Source organism: Cetorhinus maximus, chromosome 3 (assembly GCF_964194155.1).
Source record: "Cetorhinus maximus chromosome 3, sCetMax3.hap1.1, whole genome shotgun sequence".
Taxonomy (NCBI): Eukaryota; Metazoa; Chordata; class Chondrichthyes; order Lamniformes; family Cetorhinidae; genus Cetorhinus; species Cetorhinus maximus.
This window is the reverse complement of record NC_135881.1, coordinates 93,575,676-93,593,538: the sequence shown is the minus strand read 5'-3', so window position 1 is coordinate 93,593,538 and position 17,863 is coordinate 93,575,676. Positions and strand designations below refer to the sequence as shown.

Below are 17,863 nucleotides of genomic sequence, written 5' to 3'. Positions count from 1 at the left end.
CGCACCGAGAGGATCAGCATCAAGTTAGATCAGCCAGGAAAGGCCATTGACCAGGGTGTGGGCTGGATTGATAGTGAGCAAGGGAGGTCAAACATAAAACAAACAAACAAAGCCTTCATAAAAATCGGCCAGACGAGGTTGTGATTATAAATGGGTGGCTTCAGGAGTTGCTGAACAATAAATTGAATAAAACAATGAAGATCATCAAAGGAATATGGTCAAAATGTCCACAAAACTCCCCAATTTGAATTGGGATGCAGCTGACCTACTATCCGAGTTCAAAATGTTTAAACAGCGTACAAAGCTATGGTTTTTTGATTCAGGTGTGTCTGAACCAGAGAAGAAAGCCATAATAATTCACTTAGCAATTGGGGATGAAGGTCTACACAGAACACATCAGGATTAACAGCAGAAGAGCTAAAGGATCCCTAAAGATATGGACTACATTGGAAGACCGGTTCTGAATCAAGTTAAACTTCTGTATTCATCGACTAGAGTGCATGTTATTTTGATAACAACCTACAGAATCCATAGATCACTTTGTCAGCAGATGCAGAAAAAAGGGTACGTACTGTGATTTTTCAAATGCAGGGCTAGCAGACAGAACTGCTGAGTTGATGATTGCATCCACTCCCATGGAAGCGTGCCAGAAAGATCTGCTAGACAAGCCCAAAACATATAGCATCAAAGAGCTACTCAAGGATCAACATAAGTATGAAGCAATCCTCGCAGGTTGACAAAGCTTACAGGTCCTAAGTACCATCCCAACTGTTGACGCACTTACTAGAATACCTACGTCTAGTCATATGGAAGGTGTGGCCTTCCACATGCACCAAGGAAATGCCCAGTTTTCCATCAATTCTGCAAGGCATGCAGTAGAAAGGGCCTTTGGCAGCAGCAGTGCCCTGTAGCAAAGGCTGATGCAGCTACAAAGAACCGTGCACTGATCCAAACAGACCAAACACAGCAGGTATCTTCAAACCAAAAAAATGACCATCCCATATCCCGTCAGAAACATGTACATGAAGTGATTGACAAGCCGAAACATGACAATGATGTGCACAATGAGACAAAGAGTGGTGAACACAGGTTTCACACTGTCAATCTTGAGGAGAACATAAGTACCGTCACACCATCCGAGCTGTTTGCCAAGATTCAAATTATCTGTCCTAAGAAAGTTGGCAACTATTCGTTATTGGCCAGGATTGACGCAGGGGCAACTGCCAACATAATACCCCTGCAAATTTTAAAAGACATGTATCCATAGACATGGAAGGCCATAACAAAGCCTGCCCTTGTGAAACAGTTCACTAATTCCATGTTCACGATCCATAGTCCTGGAATACAAGTGCAATCAATCCTCCTGGGTGTCACAGATGTACTACATTGTAAGTACAAAACTAAAGGCCCAGTGATTGTAGGCCTACCAGGATGCCGTGACCTCACACTAGTGACAATCCACGGAATTAATCAGACATCACAAGGCAGATCAACCTCAAAAACTACGCCTATCATCTTAGTTCATGACTTAGCATCAAAATATCCAGAATGTTTCAACGAAATTGGCAGTTTCAAGGGAGCTGCAACATCACACTTGCAGGAGAATGCAAGTCCGGCAATTGATCTGGTACATTTTATGCAATGTAAAAGTAGGCAACTGCAAGAAGAAATGGCGAAAGATTCCACATCATAAAAGCTGTGGAAAACCATCATAGAAGGATGGCCTGATTCAATTCAGCATATCCACGAACCCAGGAGACAATTTTGGCTTTATCAGGATGAGGTAGGCATCTCCCAGGGAGTCATTTTTACGGCAGGCAGGTCAGCATAATGGAATCCTTGCAACTTGATATTCTTCAATAACTTCATCACTCAGACATGGGCACAGATTGGATGAGAAGGCTCGCAAAAGAGACAGTCTATTGGCTGGATATGAACAATGACATTGAAGTCATCATCATGCAATGCATATCAAGAGCATATGCCAAGTCAGCACAAAGAACCACTAACTCCACATGAAGTTCCTACCCATCTTTGGTCCAAAATTGCATCTGACCTCTTTCATGTCCATGACACTGACTTCATCGTCATCATCGACTACTTTACCAAGTACCCTATTATTCAACAATTGCACAATACACCAAGCACAACTGTTGCGCACACTCCAAGTGCTATTTTCAGTTTATTTGGTGCGCCTGGAGAGATCATTACGGATTACGGTCTGCAATTTATTGGTAAGCCATTTCAGGATATGTGTGAGAAGTGGAATGTCGATCACACTACTTCTTCTCCTCATTACCCTAGATCTAACAGCCTAGCTGAACAAACGAATCACACGGTGAAACCCCTAATTCTCAAACGTAGACAGGCCAAGCAAGGTCATTGCAATGTTACATCGGAGAGTGACACCCTATATTCCATCACTGGCAGAGCTCATGTTTGGCAGACCAGTGCATACCAATCTACCTACTCTTACCCATTCTACTCTCTCAGAGACTATAGAGCAACTTTTAAAACTGCAAGAGAAGGTGGCAACATGCACAATAAAAATGCAGGTACAGAGTTGTCAAGTTTAGAGTTGAAACATGTTCGCATCCAGGATCCCACAGAAGGTATGTGGCAACCAGCCATGAAAGGGGGATGTTGTAATATGCCTTTAAGGGAGAGCAGCATGCCATCACTAGAGGGGAAGTGTGTCATGTGATTCGGTCTTAGTTTCACTTTCACCTGTGAACAGAATGCAGCGCAAACAGCTCTGCTGCTGATGTTTCCAAGTGTTCTATACATGTATATATGTCCTATGTGCCTAGTCTAAATAAATGAACTTACAATGTGTTTATACAATCCCTTATGAGTGATTGGTGTCTTTATATCATTATAACAGCACAACAGCAACTATGGGTGGAATTTTACAGCAGCGGGATTTTACAGCCCCGCCAAAGTTAATGGAGTTTAGAATGGCTGGTCACATTTTATGGCCCCTCCCACCACGGCAAGGCCATAAAATTCCAGCCTATGTGTTACTTGCTGTATTTTCATGACTTGTTAATGTTAAAAGTTACTGGTAAGAAAAAAATAAATTGAAACCAATTAATGTACCATCTGTTCACTCTGTGGTACTTAGATGGTTTATATTTCATTGTTCATCTCTCCAAACATACTGCCTGAAGTGACATGGTTTGCATTTCAGTTCACCCCTATACAAGACTTGCAATCGTGACACAGACCAAACTAATTATAAGCAAGAGTATAATTAAATACTGCATAAACTGCACGTTTAAAGCTGTTGTTTATTCCACTTAAATAAGATATACTATCATTTGCAAGTGTCAGAAATTGCCCCTTAAATCACTCCCATGTTTGATTTTACAACACCTTAAATCCAACAATACCTCTACGCCATCGCCTCCCCTTCACAATTATAATCACTTGCAGTATTTTATGCAGCACAGGCCTCAAATGTATCTGAATGCAAAACGCTCACCAAGGATTGAATTAAATTTCACATATCTCTCTCCATTACTGACTGAATGAAGTAAACACGTCCCTAAAAACCATGTCACTAGCTGCATGTGCGTGACACGTTGCTTACGGTGTACTCTCCCTGGGTGAGGCAGCTGAAGACTGGCTCCCAGGCTGGTCTCAAGTTGGAGCACATTAAAATGGTCGGGCTACTTGGAACTTAGATGGCTCCTCTATGCAGAAGCATCTTATGAATGGCCTTGAGGAAAGGATTTCAGAATTTAATTTATTGCAGGAGTAGATTAAAACAGAAGTTTTCTCCCTGGAGGAGGTCTTGTGGCACACAGGGTAGTGTCCCAACCTCTGAGCCAGAAGCTCCAGTTTTGAGTCCCACCCCAGGACTCAATTGCCAAGGAAGGTGTGTTCATAATGTAGCCATGCAGGTTGAGCATCAACCTGCAAAATCCTTCCAACATACCCCAATGGCAGTTGATAAGAGAGGGAGAGATTCCCAGTCAGCCATGTGATGGAAAGCAAGTTGGAGTCTCTACCATCATTATCCACAGCCTTACAACATGCATGTAAAAGTGCATGTGCCACAGTAACTCAGACTCCCTGAGTGAACTATAACACAGCACCATACTCCCTGGAGTTCAATCCCCACAATCCATAATCCACTTTAAATTAGGAAGCAGATGAAATTATACAATCCAACAGTTTGGCAGACTTTTTTTCAAAGGAAGTTGGACGAACATGAAACAGCAATACTGATTTATCATTGTTTAATAGATTCCTTCTGGTCACAAGGGGAGGCATCGCTAAATTTGGGGGCAGCATGTTTCCTCCCTTTGGCAGCCATCAGTTCCCAGCAGCTTCCTATCCCTTGAAGAGTGCCAGCTCAGTGCAGAGGCCTCCTTTAAATATGGTGCCCGGTTTACTGAAGGCCTGAGGTGATGGCGGGCGGGTGGATCAAAGGGCATCCTGCCAGCGACTCAGTGTGCTTCCCAGGAATACATTAGTAATGAGATGGGACGTGCCAGAAAGGGGACGATATGGCGTGAAAAGCGTCACTGTGGTCGGTGGGTAAAAGGTCCTTTTTTCCTCCCGCTACCACTACTGATTCTGCCCTAAGTATTGCAGCTAGCAGCTGGGCTGACAGCTGCTAATATACATTTATCAGTAAAAGAGCCTCATCTAAGCTGCCCTTTCATAATTCCCAGCTTAAAATGGTACAAAATGTTGAATCAACTCCAAGCACCTTATTTTTCTGCACACCAACAATGGCACCGACTCACAGGAAGTGATGATTTGGATCAAACTGTGCAACAAAACATTAGTAAATCTGCCTACGAAGCCAATATTGGCTGTAGGCATGCATGGCACTGTGTAGCTCACTCAAGAACATATGAGCCAATATCTTATCCTTTATGGCTGTAATTGTTGCCTGCACAATATGCCCCTTAATCTTGGACTCCAACCAGGAAAAACTACGCTGATTGTATGAGCCTGCCTGGAAACTGGAGAAAATATATACACTTGTTTCTGATATGCACCCTTACCACACATCTGCACCAGCTGCTTTGATTCCCATGCAACAAATATTCTTGAAAATTGTTGCAATCAAACCATGTTCAATGATTTAGTATTGAGCAGTTTTAAAATTATTAAAGATATAAAAACTGGGATTAATATGCATCTAAAACCCAAGTATCATTCCTAACATGTAAAATGAGCCTCTGCTATGCTAATAAAGGTTCTCCTTCAACCCAAATGTTATCAGTTGATTTTCTTCCCTTTTCCTTTAGCCACCAGTTCATCACTGTCTTAAGCTGGCCATAATAAGATGCACGATTCTTACAATTAGCTTCATATTAAAATACTGGTGAAGGACATTAGGTCACTATGCAGAACACCATTAAGACTGTTGACAGACACAAGCTAAGAGTAATCAATAAATAATGATTAAGTGACAAAAGCTGAAGAAGTAAATGGATAGGTGTAGAAAAACGAATTTAAGAGAGGTAATTATAAAAACGGTGGAAAAACCACAGATAGGAAGAAAGGGAAACAGTAGAAAAATACCATATCAAATACGAGAACAATATCGGTAGGCACAGTTATGAATTCTTCTTCTTAGGCAGTCCCTGAGGTTCGTGGATGACTTGCTTCCACTCCAGTTTGATAGGTTCTGAAACGGCTGATAAGTCCAGCGCACAATCTGCAGACTCTTGCCACATGTAGGGCAGTTGGTGTCTAAAGGGTTGGGCACATGAGTTGTTGGGAGGATTGTGTGCTCTCTCCAATGCCTCGACTTCACCTCTGAGCGTTCCTGACAAAGTCTCTCGATGTGTTCACTGCGGTCCCAAATGAACTTCCTCCATTTTGGTTGGTCACAGGCTAGGGGCTCCCATGAGTCAGCGGGAATGTCTGACCCCTCAGGAATGCTTTGAGGACATTAGTAAACAGTGGATGTGAAATGGCAGCCTCTTTCTAATCTCAGCACTCTCTCAGTTGCATGTGTTGAACTGAAATAAGGGATCTGATGCTGATTAAAAAACCTTTAGTTTAGCTCTCTGGCCTATTTTCCATCATAGGAATTCTAGAACATTTATCATTTATAGAATCATAAAATGGTTACAGCACAGGAGGCCATTCATCCCATCATCCCTGTGCTGGCCCTCTGAAGGAGCAATTCACCTAGTGCTACTCCCCTGCCTTTTCCCCGTAGCCTTGCAGTTTTTTCCTTTACAGATAATGATCCAATTCCATTTGAAAGCCTCATTTGAACTGCCTCCACCTCACTCCCAGTCAGTTACCCTTGGTCCCAAGCTCTGGAATTCCCTCCCTGCACCTTTCCACCTCTCTACCTCGCTTTCCTCTTTAAGACACTCCTTAAAACATACTTCCTTGACCAAGATTTTGGTCACCTGGCCTATTATCTCCTTATATAGTCGGGTATCATATGTTATAATGCTCCTGTGTAGTGTCTTGGGTTGCTTTATTACATTAAAGGTGCTATAATAAATACAAGTTGTTGTTTTATATCGCAAGATCAAAAGATCACACGAGACACATAAAAACGAAAGAGAGCATTTATATTCTCCCATCTATTCATATCTTGAATGAGTCCAGGTTTTTTGTCTCCATTAACATGTCTGCAAAGCTCAAGTTGATCACTGTGACTCTTCTTCAGAGTTCACTATGGACATACCATACAGACTCGAAACATTAACTCTGTTTCTCTCTCCAAAGATGCTGCCAGACCTGCTGTTCTGTTTTTATTTCAGATCTCCAGCATCTGCAGTATTTTGCTTGTATTAAAGTTGATCACCCTGCTTAAAGAAATTCTTCCTAGCATTTGTTTTAAAATTTGGTTTCACCAGTTTTAGCCTAAATCTTAGTGTTTTGGTTTGCTTTGAAGCAGTATTCCAGACTTAGCCGAGCTAAGCCATTTACTCTGTTGGACCTTGGATAAGGTCCACCCTCAGTCACCACCTGAAGAATCTCAGTCTCTCCAGGCTTTCCTTCTAACTAAATTATTTGAGCTAAGCAGTGTCAGGTGCCTAATGTAGACAAATACAAGGTGATAGGTCTAGGACATAGTGCAGAATAACTAAGTACAACATACAGCAAATGGTAACAGGCACTTGCAAGAGAGAGATTTAGGGGCACTGTGAAGAGCTCGCTGAAATCACCAATAGAACATGTAAGTGGATCAGGGTAAACTAAAGTGATAGGGTGTATAATGAAAGGGGTAGAGCATAAATCCCACATGCTTATAATAAGCTTCATCCATTCCCATTTGGTTATAATTTTGGTTAGTTGACAATATGAATATCATTGCTTCGTAAAGGGTATGGAGAAGGGTAATTAGACTGTTATGGAGGTTCGGCCCCAAGTTATGAGAATAAACTAAGGAAAATTAGAATGTTTACACCGAATAAAACATGAATTTGAGACTGCTTAATGACATGTTCAAGATACTAAGGGAACTAAACCATAAATTTTGTAACCAGGGCATCAAATGATACTCAGAAGAGGGAAGGTGAACAGGCATTTGAATTAACAGCTTCATACAGCAGGTGATTAAACTGTGGAATAGACTATACAGATAGACAGGCAGCAATTTCAGGAGGTTGCTAGATAGCTCAATGGCAAAGTGAGCAATGACATAATCAGCAAGAGTATAATATCCTCCCAACCTCCCCCCATCCATTTGTTTAATACCTATTACATCTCCAACTTTCCACAGTTCTCATGCAAGGTCATTGACCTGAAAAGTTCATTCTGCTTCTTTCTCCACAGATGCTGCCTGGCCTGCTGAGTGTTTACAGCATTTTCTGTTTTTATTTCAGATTTCCAGCATCCTCAGTATTTTGCTTTCCTACAAGAGTGTAGTATGTTTTCACAACTTCAAACATAGGCCAAATAGGTCACATGGCTTTTTCTGCTCAGGTATAAATAAGAACCCAAATCAATTTGAATTTTTCATTGCGTCAAGAAATGATTTATCTGCAAATGTGATTCTGAGTAGTGGTATTGTCACTGGACTAGTGGTCCAGGAACCCAGGGTAATGCTCTGGGGACCCGGCTTCGAATCCCACCAAGGCAGGTGGTGGAATTTGAATTCAATAAAAATCTGGAATTAATAGGCCAATGATGACCATGAAACCATTGTCAATTGTTGTAAAAACTCATCTGGTTCTCTAATGCCCTTTAAGGAAGGAATCTGTCATCCTTACCTGGTCTGGCCTACATGTGACTCCAGACCCACGGTAATGTGGTTGACCCTTAAATGCCCGAGCAAGCCACTCAGTTGTAACAAACTGCTACAAAGACACAAAAAAAGGAATGAAACCAGATGGAAACGACAACGGCAAACTCAGCCCTGTCGATCCTGCAAAGACCTCCTTACTAACATCCGGGGGCTAGTGCCAAAATTGGTGAGAGCTGTCTCACAGACTAGTCAAGCAACAGCCTGATATAGTCATCCTCATGGAATCATACCTTACAGATAATGTCCCAGACTCACCATCACCATCCCTGGGTATGTCCTGTCCCACCGGCAGGACAGACCCTGCAGAGGTGGCGGCACAGTGGTATACAGTCGGGAGGGAGTTGCCCTGGGAATCCACTCAACATCGACTTCGGACCCCATGAAGTCTCATGGCATCAGGTCAAACATGGACAAGGAAACCTCCTGCTCCTCCATGTTGAACATCACTTGGAAGAAGCACTGCGGGTGGCAAGGGCACAGAATGTACTCGGAGTGCGACACTTCAATGTCCATCACCAAGAGTGGCTCGGTAGCACCACTACTGACTGACCTGGCCAAGTCCTAACCGACATAGCTGCTAGAATGGGTTTGCAGCAGGTGGTGAGGGAACCAACAAGAGGGACAAACATACTTGACCTCATCCTCACCAACCTGCCTACTGCAGATGCATCTGTCCATGACAGCATCGGTAGGGGTGACCACTGCACAGTCATTGTGGAGATGAAGTTCCGCCTTCACATTGAGGATACCCTCCATCATGTTGTGTGGCACTAACTCTGTGCTAAATGGAATAGATTTCGAACAGACCTAGCAATCAAGACTGGGCATCCATGAGGTGCTGTGGGCCATCAGCAGCGGCAGAACTATACTCAAACACAATAAGTAACCTCATGGCCCGGCATATCCCATGCTCCACCATTACCATCAAGCCAGGGGATCAACCCTGGTTCAATGAAGAGTGCAGGAGGGCATGCCAGGAACAGCACCAGGCAGACCAAAAAATTAGGCGTCAACCTGGTGAAGCTATGAAAAAACAGGACTGCCTGCATGCCAAACAGCATAAGCAGCAAGTGATAGACAGAGCTAAGCGATCCCACAACCAACGGATCAGATCTAAGCTCTGCAGTCCTGCCACATCCAGTCGTGAATGGTGGTGAACAATTAAACAACTCACTGGAGGAGATGTCTCCACAAATATCCCCATCCTCAATGAGGGAGGAGCCCAGCACAGCAGTGCAAAAGATAAGGCTGAAGCATTTGCAACAATCTTCAGCCAGAAGTGCCGAGTGGATGATCCAACTCGGCCGCCTCGGAGGTCCCCAGCATCACAGATGCCAGTCTTTAGCCAATTCAATTCACTCCACGTGATATCAAGAAACGGCTGAAGGCACTGGATACTGCAAAGGCTTTGAGCCCTGACAACATTCTGGCAATAGTACTGAAGACTTGTGCTCCAGAACTTGCTGCGCCTCTAGCCAAGCTATTCCAGTGCAGCTACAACACTGGCATCTACCCGGCTATGTGGAAAATTGCCCAGCTATGTCCTGTACACAAAAAAACAGGACAAATCCAACCTAGCCAATTACCACCCCATCAGCCTACTCTCCATCTTCAGTAAAGTAATGGAAGAGGTCATCAACAGTGCTGTCAAACAGCACTTGCTTAGCAATAACCTGCTCACTGATGCCCAGTTTGGGTTCTGCCAGGGCCACTCAGCTCCTGACCTCATTACAGCCTTGGTTCAAACATGGACAAAATAGCTGAACTCCCGAGGTGAGGCGAGAGTGACTGCCCTTGACATCATGGCAGCATTTGACCGAGTGTGGCATCAAGGAGCCCTAACAAAACTGGAGTCAATGGGAATCAGGGGGAAAACTCTCCGCTGGTTGGAGTCATACCGAGCACAAAGGAAGGTGGTTGTGGTTGTTGGAGGTCGGTCACCTCAGCTCCAGGACATCACTGCAGGAGTTCCTCAGGGTAGTGCCCTAGGTCCAACCATCTTCAGCTGCTTCATCAATGACCTTCCTTCCATCATAAGGTTAGAAGTGGGGATGTTCGCTGATGATTGCACAATGTTCAGCACCATTCGCGACTCCTCAGATACTGAAGCAGTCCATATCCAATTGTAGCAAGATCTGGACAATATCTAGGCTTGAGTTGACAAGTGGCAAGTAACACTCACGCCACACAAGTGTCAGGCAATGACCATGTCCAATAAGAGAGAATGCAACCATAACCTTGATGTTCAATGGCATTACCATCACTGAATCCCCCACTATCAACATCCTGGGGGTTACCATTGACCAGAAACTGAACTGGACGAGCCATATAAATACTCTGGCTACTAGAGCAGGTCAGAGGCTAGGAATCATGCGACGAGTAACTCTCCTCTTGACTCCTCTTGAGTCAGGAATGTGATGGAATACTCCCCACTTGCCTGGATGAGTACAGCTCCTACAACACTGATGAGGCTGGACACCATCCAGGACAAAGCAGTCCGCTTGATTGGCACCACATCCACAAACATTCACTCCCTCCGCCACCAATGCACAGTAGCAGCAGTGTGTACCATCTACAAGATGCACTGCAGGAATTCACCAAGGCTCCTTGGACAGCACCTTCCAAACCCACGACCACTACCACCTAGAGGGACAAGGGCAGCAGATAGATGGGAACACCACCACCTGGAAGTTCCCCTCCAAGCCAGTCACCATCCTGACTTGGAAATATATCGCCATTCCTTCACTGTCACTGGGTCAAAATCCTGGAACTCCCTTCCTAACAGCACTGTGGGTGTACCTACACAACATGGACTGCAGCGATTCAAGAAGACAGCTCACCACCGCTTTCTCAAGGGCAACTAGTGATGGGCAATAAATGCTGGCCCAGCCAGCGAAGTCCACATCCCGTGAATGAATTTAAAAAAGCATACAAACATGAATTACCGAAATGGATGTAAAACACATGTTCCATTTGCCCTCAGGGAATGAATGGTGCAACAAAGTCTGATTGTATATTACTTCATAGATCTGGTACAAAGCCTGGAATATAGTGACTGAGATACAGAGGTGGACACAAATCCTTCTCAGTATCCTCCCTTTAATAGCAAGTGAATTTCTCAGAATTGTCAATTTTCATTTTTCTGCTCCTAACCCAATTCAGGACTGGCTTTGAAGATTTCCACAGTTGTAAGATTGACTGAAAGTAAATGAGTTTGCATGTAATGTACAGCACATTACCTGTGGATAAACTACTGCAGCGTGTCAAATACTGATTTACGTGAACAAAAAGAAACAGAACATGTAGATATAAGATATAGGATTATAAAACGCAAACTCTATCAAACAAACCCCATATGATAATTTGAATATCTTGCTTCCCTTGATCATTAGGAAACAGCAGTATGGCCCTCCTACTGCTTCAGCGAATATGTATTGTGGTATTGAGTCAAACAGACTAGGAAAGTCCCAGGTTTAATCCTTGGCCTGTAATCACTAATCCTAAAAAGTATTTTCCACGTTGTGTATCATTCTGGTTCAGTAGTCAGGCACGGGAATTGAAATTTATATATTTTTCTTTTTTTTTAATCTTTGTGTCAATATAACAATTGATATAATTAAGAAATTTGTAGTAAATTTGGTGTGCTGTAATTTTTGTTTGATTTCAGTTTAGCTTTAGATCCACATCTAAGGAATGAAGGTGGAAAAAATGCTGCCATCTAATGGGCAACTGCATTCACAGCATCGCTATTAACAACAATAAACCTTTTCGTTTCAGCACTACTGGTTTAAGTCAAAATGCAGGTGTAATGAAATATCGATGGAATGAGAGCAAAAGAAAACCTTGGGAACAATGCCAATTCATTTAAAGATTTTAAGGCTTTGCTACTTCGTCCAGGAACTGCACATGTAAAATTTTTATAAAACTAAATGCAATTGCGATCACTCAAAAAAAGCAAATAGACATCTGTGACTGGATTTTCATTCTGCGAAGATGATGGGTTCAGGGGCGGGTGTGCCAATAATTTCATGCTACCAGCTAGTGTGCCAGTCTTTCGGCATGTTCTTGTCTCCGGCCTTTTTTCACTGAGATTGCTCCTGGGGGGGGTGAGTGGTACCTGCCTGCCAGCGATGGGTAATCATTAAGGCCAATTAAAGTGCCTATTAAGGGCATTAATCACATACTGCCACAGGCCCCCTGCTGAGATGCAGTCTGCAGATACCCCCCACAGGGGCTAGTGAGGCCTCCTTTAATAACCCCTCTCCACAATGATTGACTGGCAATTGTGGCCACATTTTATTTTTAGTCTTCAGGGGGCACTTCCTACCTACATTGACAGCAGACATTGCTCCTGGTGTGACTAGCAGCCGCCCACAGCCTTGGATGCTCTCATTGGCCCTCCTGGCTACAGAACCCATCCTAAATTGGACACGGTTGCCAGGGAGTTCACTTCGCCCAAAATCTCCTCCAGGGTCCCGGCCTGATCAGGGCCCCGGAAGGAAAATCCAGTCCCTGATCTCTTTAGTGTGTCCAATATAGTCCCAGTAATAAGATGAAAAATTCCCACTGGTGCCTTAAAATCATGTTTAAGCCTTTCATCCTGCTGTAGGAAATTACTGGAACTGTCTTCGGTATGGAAACCTACTTTCAGATCAGAAGCAGGAGAGTCGACACTTGTTTTTCTTTGAAACTCTCATATATCGACCACGTTAATTGTCAAAAATGTTTGCTTCACGTCAAACATTACTCCTGCTCAAGCAAAAACCAACAGGTTTCACACACCTGGATTAATGTCAGATCCTCCAGTTTTAGCCTGAAGAGGTAGTTCCTGCAAAAAATAGGATTTACATGATCAGTGATCTAGCTGAGGATAAGGGTCCCTCCATGTAACTGGAACATTTTTTGCAACACAAACACAGATTCAAACTAGTTCCATGCACTAACCACCTCAATTGCAATTAAATGAACTTTTAAGCAAAGAATCACAGAGAAGTCCTCAAGAGTTGAACATCAATACCCCACTGCACAATGTTCATTTTTAAATGACAATTGAAAAGCCAGACTATTGCGGTTACTTCTACAAGACAGTGGTTGGACCACAATGGTGTAGCATGTGCACTTAAGTTCATTATGTGAAGGACAGTAGCACACTGGAAAATTTACAATGAAGACTAACTAGAGTATTGTTATGATGATAGGCTTAAAATTGGGGCTTCTTCATCAGGACACTGAAGATGATAGAGGACTTAGAGATTTCAAAATTATGGAAAATTTTTGGGAAGGTAAATAATGAAAGATTGTTTCCACTGGTTGGTAAACAAGGGAGTGGTAACTCAGGATTGTCACCAGAAGACCAAAATACAAACTAGAAGGACTTTTGCACTTAGCAGCTTATTAAAACATGGAATTCTTCACTGCAAGTAATCTTTGAGGCAAAGCCTATGACATTATTTAAAAGGAAATTGCTAAGCATTTGAGGAGGAGCAATACAAAAGGATATAGAAAACAGGCAGGTAAAAGGGGTTAGAGTAAATGGCCCAAATTGAAGAACAGAGATATGAATGCTATATTGTAAATTCTATAACCTCAACATTAACTCTCCCACGGCAGGCAGGGGAAGGTCAGAGGGGCAGAGGAGTTTTAAAAGTGAAATATGTAGAATGTGACCCCGACCTGCCGTGCATGCCACAGGCATAGTTTTTGAAGCAGTGGACATTGGTGAGTCCAAGGATACCTGTGGAGAAGCAGGACACTTCATCAAAGGATTTAAATCAGCCTCCCTCTGTTGACCACCCCCAACCCTCACAATTTCCAACTTCCCGCACACTGTTCCCCACTGATTGCCATCTGGAGCATCTCTCTCCTCCTCCCAAGGCTGTACCCGAGGCTCCCCTGCTGCGGCTCCCTGTTGCTATTGTTCTGTTCCACCCTCCCGCCGGTTGGCCAAGCTGTTTCATGCAAAATGTTAATGAGGTTCTGCCAGTGGACAGCCTCGCTTGTACACTCCTCACAAATATCAGAGCCTCTGATTCTAAATGTTCAATTAACTAAGTTGCCAGTCAGTGTGTTCAAAACTGGACTATAAGAATTAGAAGTCATGGGCATTCCACCTCCATGTAATCTTAATAAACACATCCTTAGTAATGTCCTGGCATTTGTAATTTATTCATGAATTCTAAATTAAATCGTTGATAATGGTGCAGTCAAGCTTTGGTTACATCCAGGTTTAGGCTTATCTATCTTTTTATCACTTGCATATAGCAATGTGATGATACTGCTATTTCAAAATAATTTAAACAGCACAATATATTTGAGCATGTGAAGACAGCATGGTTTTGTGTCAGTTTCAATTAAATGGAAGATGTTTTTTATTCACACACATTCCTTGGTTTTATGGTTTTTGATTATATATAGAAATCTGCCACTCCTACTTTCTGATTAGAAATTCGACATTTTGAGCAAGTTTGGGCAACTCTCCTGCTTACACTGCCACACTGACTTCATCAGCACAACATATTTTGTGAAGTTATTTGCCCTTCAATTATTTGAAGCAGAAGCAGGCACCATGAATTGTTAGCAACAGCCTCATGTTGCTTGGGATCCTTCCTTTGGCTCTTCTACCCGCTGTACAAATCCTCCAGGTTGGATACAACATAATCTTTAGACAGAATTTTGTTCTTCTGCTACGACCGTCCCCAGGTGAGGTCCCCCAATTTGTAAACTCCCCGAACGGGACCTCAATTTTGTTATGCTCCTGGGTGAGGAGGAATGAAATGGCTTCCTTGCTTTATTCAACCCTCTCGGTTGGACACAACAAGGTTAATTTAACAGGGATCCCTTCCCCCCGTGAACACCTTTTCCCATTCCAAATGTATTTCTGTTTTAGAAGGAGCCAATTTAACCAGGCTTTCTTGAGTCAAAGAAAAAGGAAGCTTATTAGTTTCTAAAAACCCAAGAAAAAAAATAATAAAAAACGCAACACACATTCACACAGATTAGAAATGAGAAGTTGAGTCCAAATAAAAGTTAAAAAAAGATATATGAATCAGTCTTTAGCTTGTCCATGAAGCGTAAATGGCGAAACATTGTGGCCTTTAAGTTGGGTGATGCCAGTAGAGCTGACTTTGAGAGTTTAGCTGTTGGTTTGGAGACACATGGTTCTGCAGATTGGCTGAAGAAGCTGGCCTATTTCCTTTTTGATTGTGGCTTTGCTGACTTGTCTCCAGCAAAAGAGAGAGAGGAGAGAGAGAGGGAGAAGGGGAGGGGGAGGGGGAGAGGGGGAGGGGGAGAGGGGGAGGGGGAGAGGGGGAGGGGGAGAGGGGGAGGGGGAGAGGGGGAGGGGGAGGGGGAGACGGGGAGGGGGAGAGGGGGAGGGGACAGGGGAGAGGGGGAGAGAGGGCGCCTTTGCCTGCAAGCTGCAGGGGTGCCTATTTGATCTTCTTTTGCTGTCACTTTCTTGGCACACTAGCACACAGTAACACAGCCAGATCAGATCTGCAGCTAGCTTTTTAACACATTTCCTTGTATATTCCTGGAAGGGAAAAAACAAACATGTCTTTCGCCCAGAGTCCATTTTTTTTCAACTCAGACCATTTCCACATTCGGAGATATAACTCAACAGGGGATGGTATTAGATGTCTGCAGAGATGTGGCAATCAGTCTCCATTGTTTCTGCAACCACAGGGGTATAAAAGCTCAGTCTTCTGCATTTCATCTCTTCCTTTCAAGTGTCTCTGTCTGAAGTAGGCCTTGACACTTTTTTTAGGTGCAACATTCGATACTTTCTTGGGACTAGTCAGTCAAGTATAATCCACATAGGAATTGTCCAGAAAGTGGTTACGTTATATTCTCTGCCATCATTTGCTTAGTGTCTTTGCTTCTATGTCTTTTTAAAAAGAACATCTTTCTTAAAAAGTTCAATAGACCCATAAGTAATTTAAGGCTGTAATCCACTGTCGTGACACTTCACACCACAGAGGTGGGCCAGGGGAACCTGGGGGGCAGGGGAGGCCCATTTAATCAGGCAGCAAGAAGATACGGAGCGGAGACTTGGTCACCTTCCCGACACACACCCCCCCACACCCCAGTTAGGTGTGGGGCAGGAAGACTCGAAGTCGACCTTTGCACCCAGAAGCCAATTGGTGCCCTTAAATAGCCACTTAAGGACCTCATCCCACTACTGTTGGTATTGAAACAGCAGTAGACAGGGGCCACACCATATAGGCTCCCCGCCTCATAAATCCGAGCAGGTATGCCTGCAGCCCGGGGGGGGGCCTTGTACTTGGGCAACTCATGCCCAATGGAGATAATGGAAGTAAAGGTTGCCCACGTGTGATGACTCCTGCCCGTCCTAAAAACTAAACACCCTCCCCCTCACTTGCTGGGGCCTCCCCAAATGGAGCTGGCAATCCAACTTTACTTACTTTCGCCCTGGGCTCCAGCGACAATCCTGCAGCCTAGGCCTACTGCAATACCAGCAGTGTCCATCACTCTCAGTGGCACTGCTGATACTGGAGAGCTGCCAGCCGAGGGATATCAGCCCTGAACAGGACAAGGATCCTGACTCCAATCAGGCAAGTACTCGAGTGGCACTAAATCAGGTCTGGGGGGTGTGGAATGGCCACAGTGGGGTTGCCACCTGCTCTCCAGTCCACTGCTGCGAGTATTAAATTCTGCCCACTCTCTCCAGATTATGAGCTCTACTTCCCAAGCAAATGAAAAGGATAGCAATAAGCCCTGTCAGGTCGGTTATATTTGCCACTTTGCATTTAGCATCTAAGGTAGATGCCATTAATAGAAAATTACTACTAAGTACCAACAGATTATCAAAAAAAAAATCAATAGCAAAACTCTGACAACACAGGAGTTCTTTTTCAAAAGCATCTGATTGGTAATCAAGACTGAACGGAGTTGACAAGAGCAGTCGAGCGAAGCTGATTGTTCTAGGAACTGAAAGAAATGGCATTCAAGATGGAATTTCACAAACCTCAGTACACTTGTCTTCCCAAAAATGTCAAGGGCAGTTTTAATTATGTAAGAAAAATGTCTTACTTTGCTCCAACGATGAGCTCTTTGTGGCTGGGGTCAAAGGTCAGTTGTGAATAGTCCGTTACATCTGCAGCTTTAAACTTGTGCAGCCACGGTGCAATGTCTGAGAAGAAAGCAGAAATATCCGTAACCTAGCTGGCAACAGATTACATCGGAGGCGATCAATAGACTCATGTCAATACCTGGAATTGAAATGCAGTGAACTAGATTAATTAAAGCTGACAAGGAGGCCTTTGGAATCAGGGCTCGTCATTAAATGTGCCAGAACTGGGCCCTGGATTTATATCAATCTATTATTGAAGTGTCTGTCCTGACAGAATTACATCAACATCATCACCCAGGCGCCAGCTCCATGAAACCTCTCAGGACTAAATTAAAGCTCAGTGGGACAGATAAAAGAAAACTTCCAGATGTACTACAGTTTCTCTAAAATTCAACTGACAAGATTAAACGTATATTTTTTTAATCTTACCAATTTCATTATTTCGGTATTAATCTCAAAATCTCTGGGTTCCTGGGAAACGTTTCTGCTATTCCTGTCAGAGTTGTCAAAAAGTCACTCGTTGGTTGATCTTC

General features: G+C 43.5%; 1 protein-coding gene across 1 annotated transcript in view; it reads right to left on the bottom strand.

Moving 5' to 3' along the window:
* Nucleotides 1-17,863, bottom strand: part of sema5a (sema domain, seven thrombospondin repeats (type 1 and type 1-like), transmembrane domain (TM) and short cytoplasmic domain, (semaphorin) 5A) — a 251,957-nt gene that overhangs the window by 139,522 nt on the left and 94,572 nt on the right. Inside the window, exons 3-4 of the mRNA XM_078538724.1 lie at nucleotides 17,291-17,390; nucleotides 13,022-13,067 (exon numbers count right to left, since the gene is read on the bottom strand). Of these exons, the coding sequence (XP_078394850.1) occupies nucleotides 13,022-13,067; nucleotides 17,291-17,390 (146 nt within the window). The remainder of the gene's footprint in view (nucleotides 1-13,021; nucleotides 13,068-17,290; nucleotides 17,391-17,863) is intronic.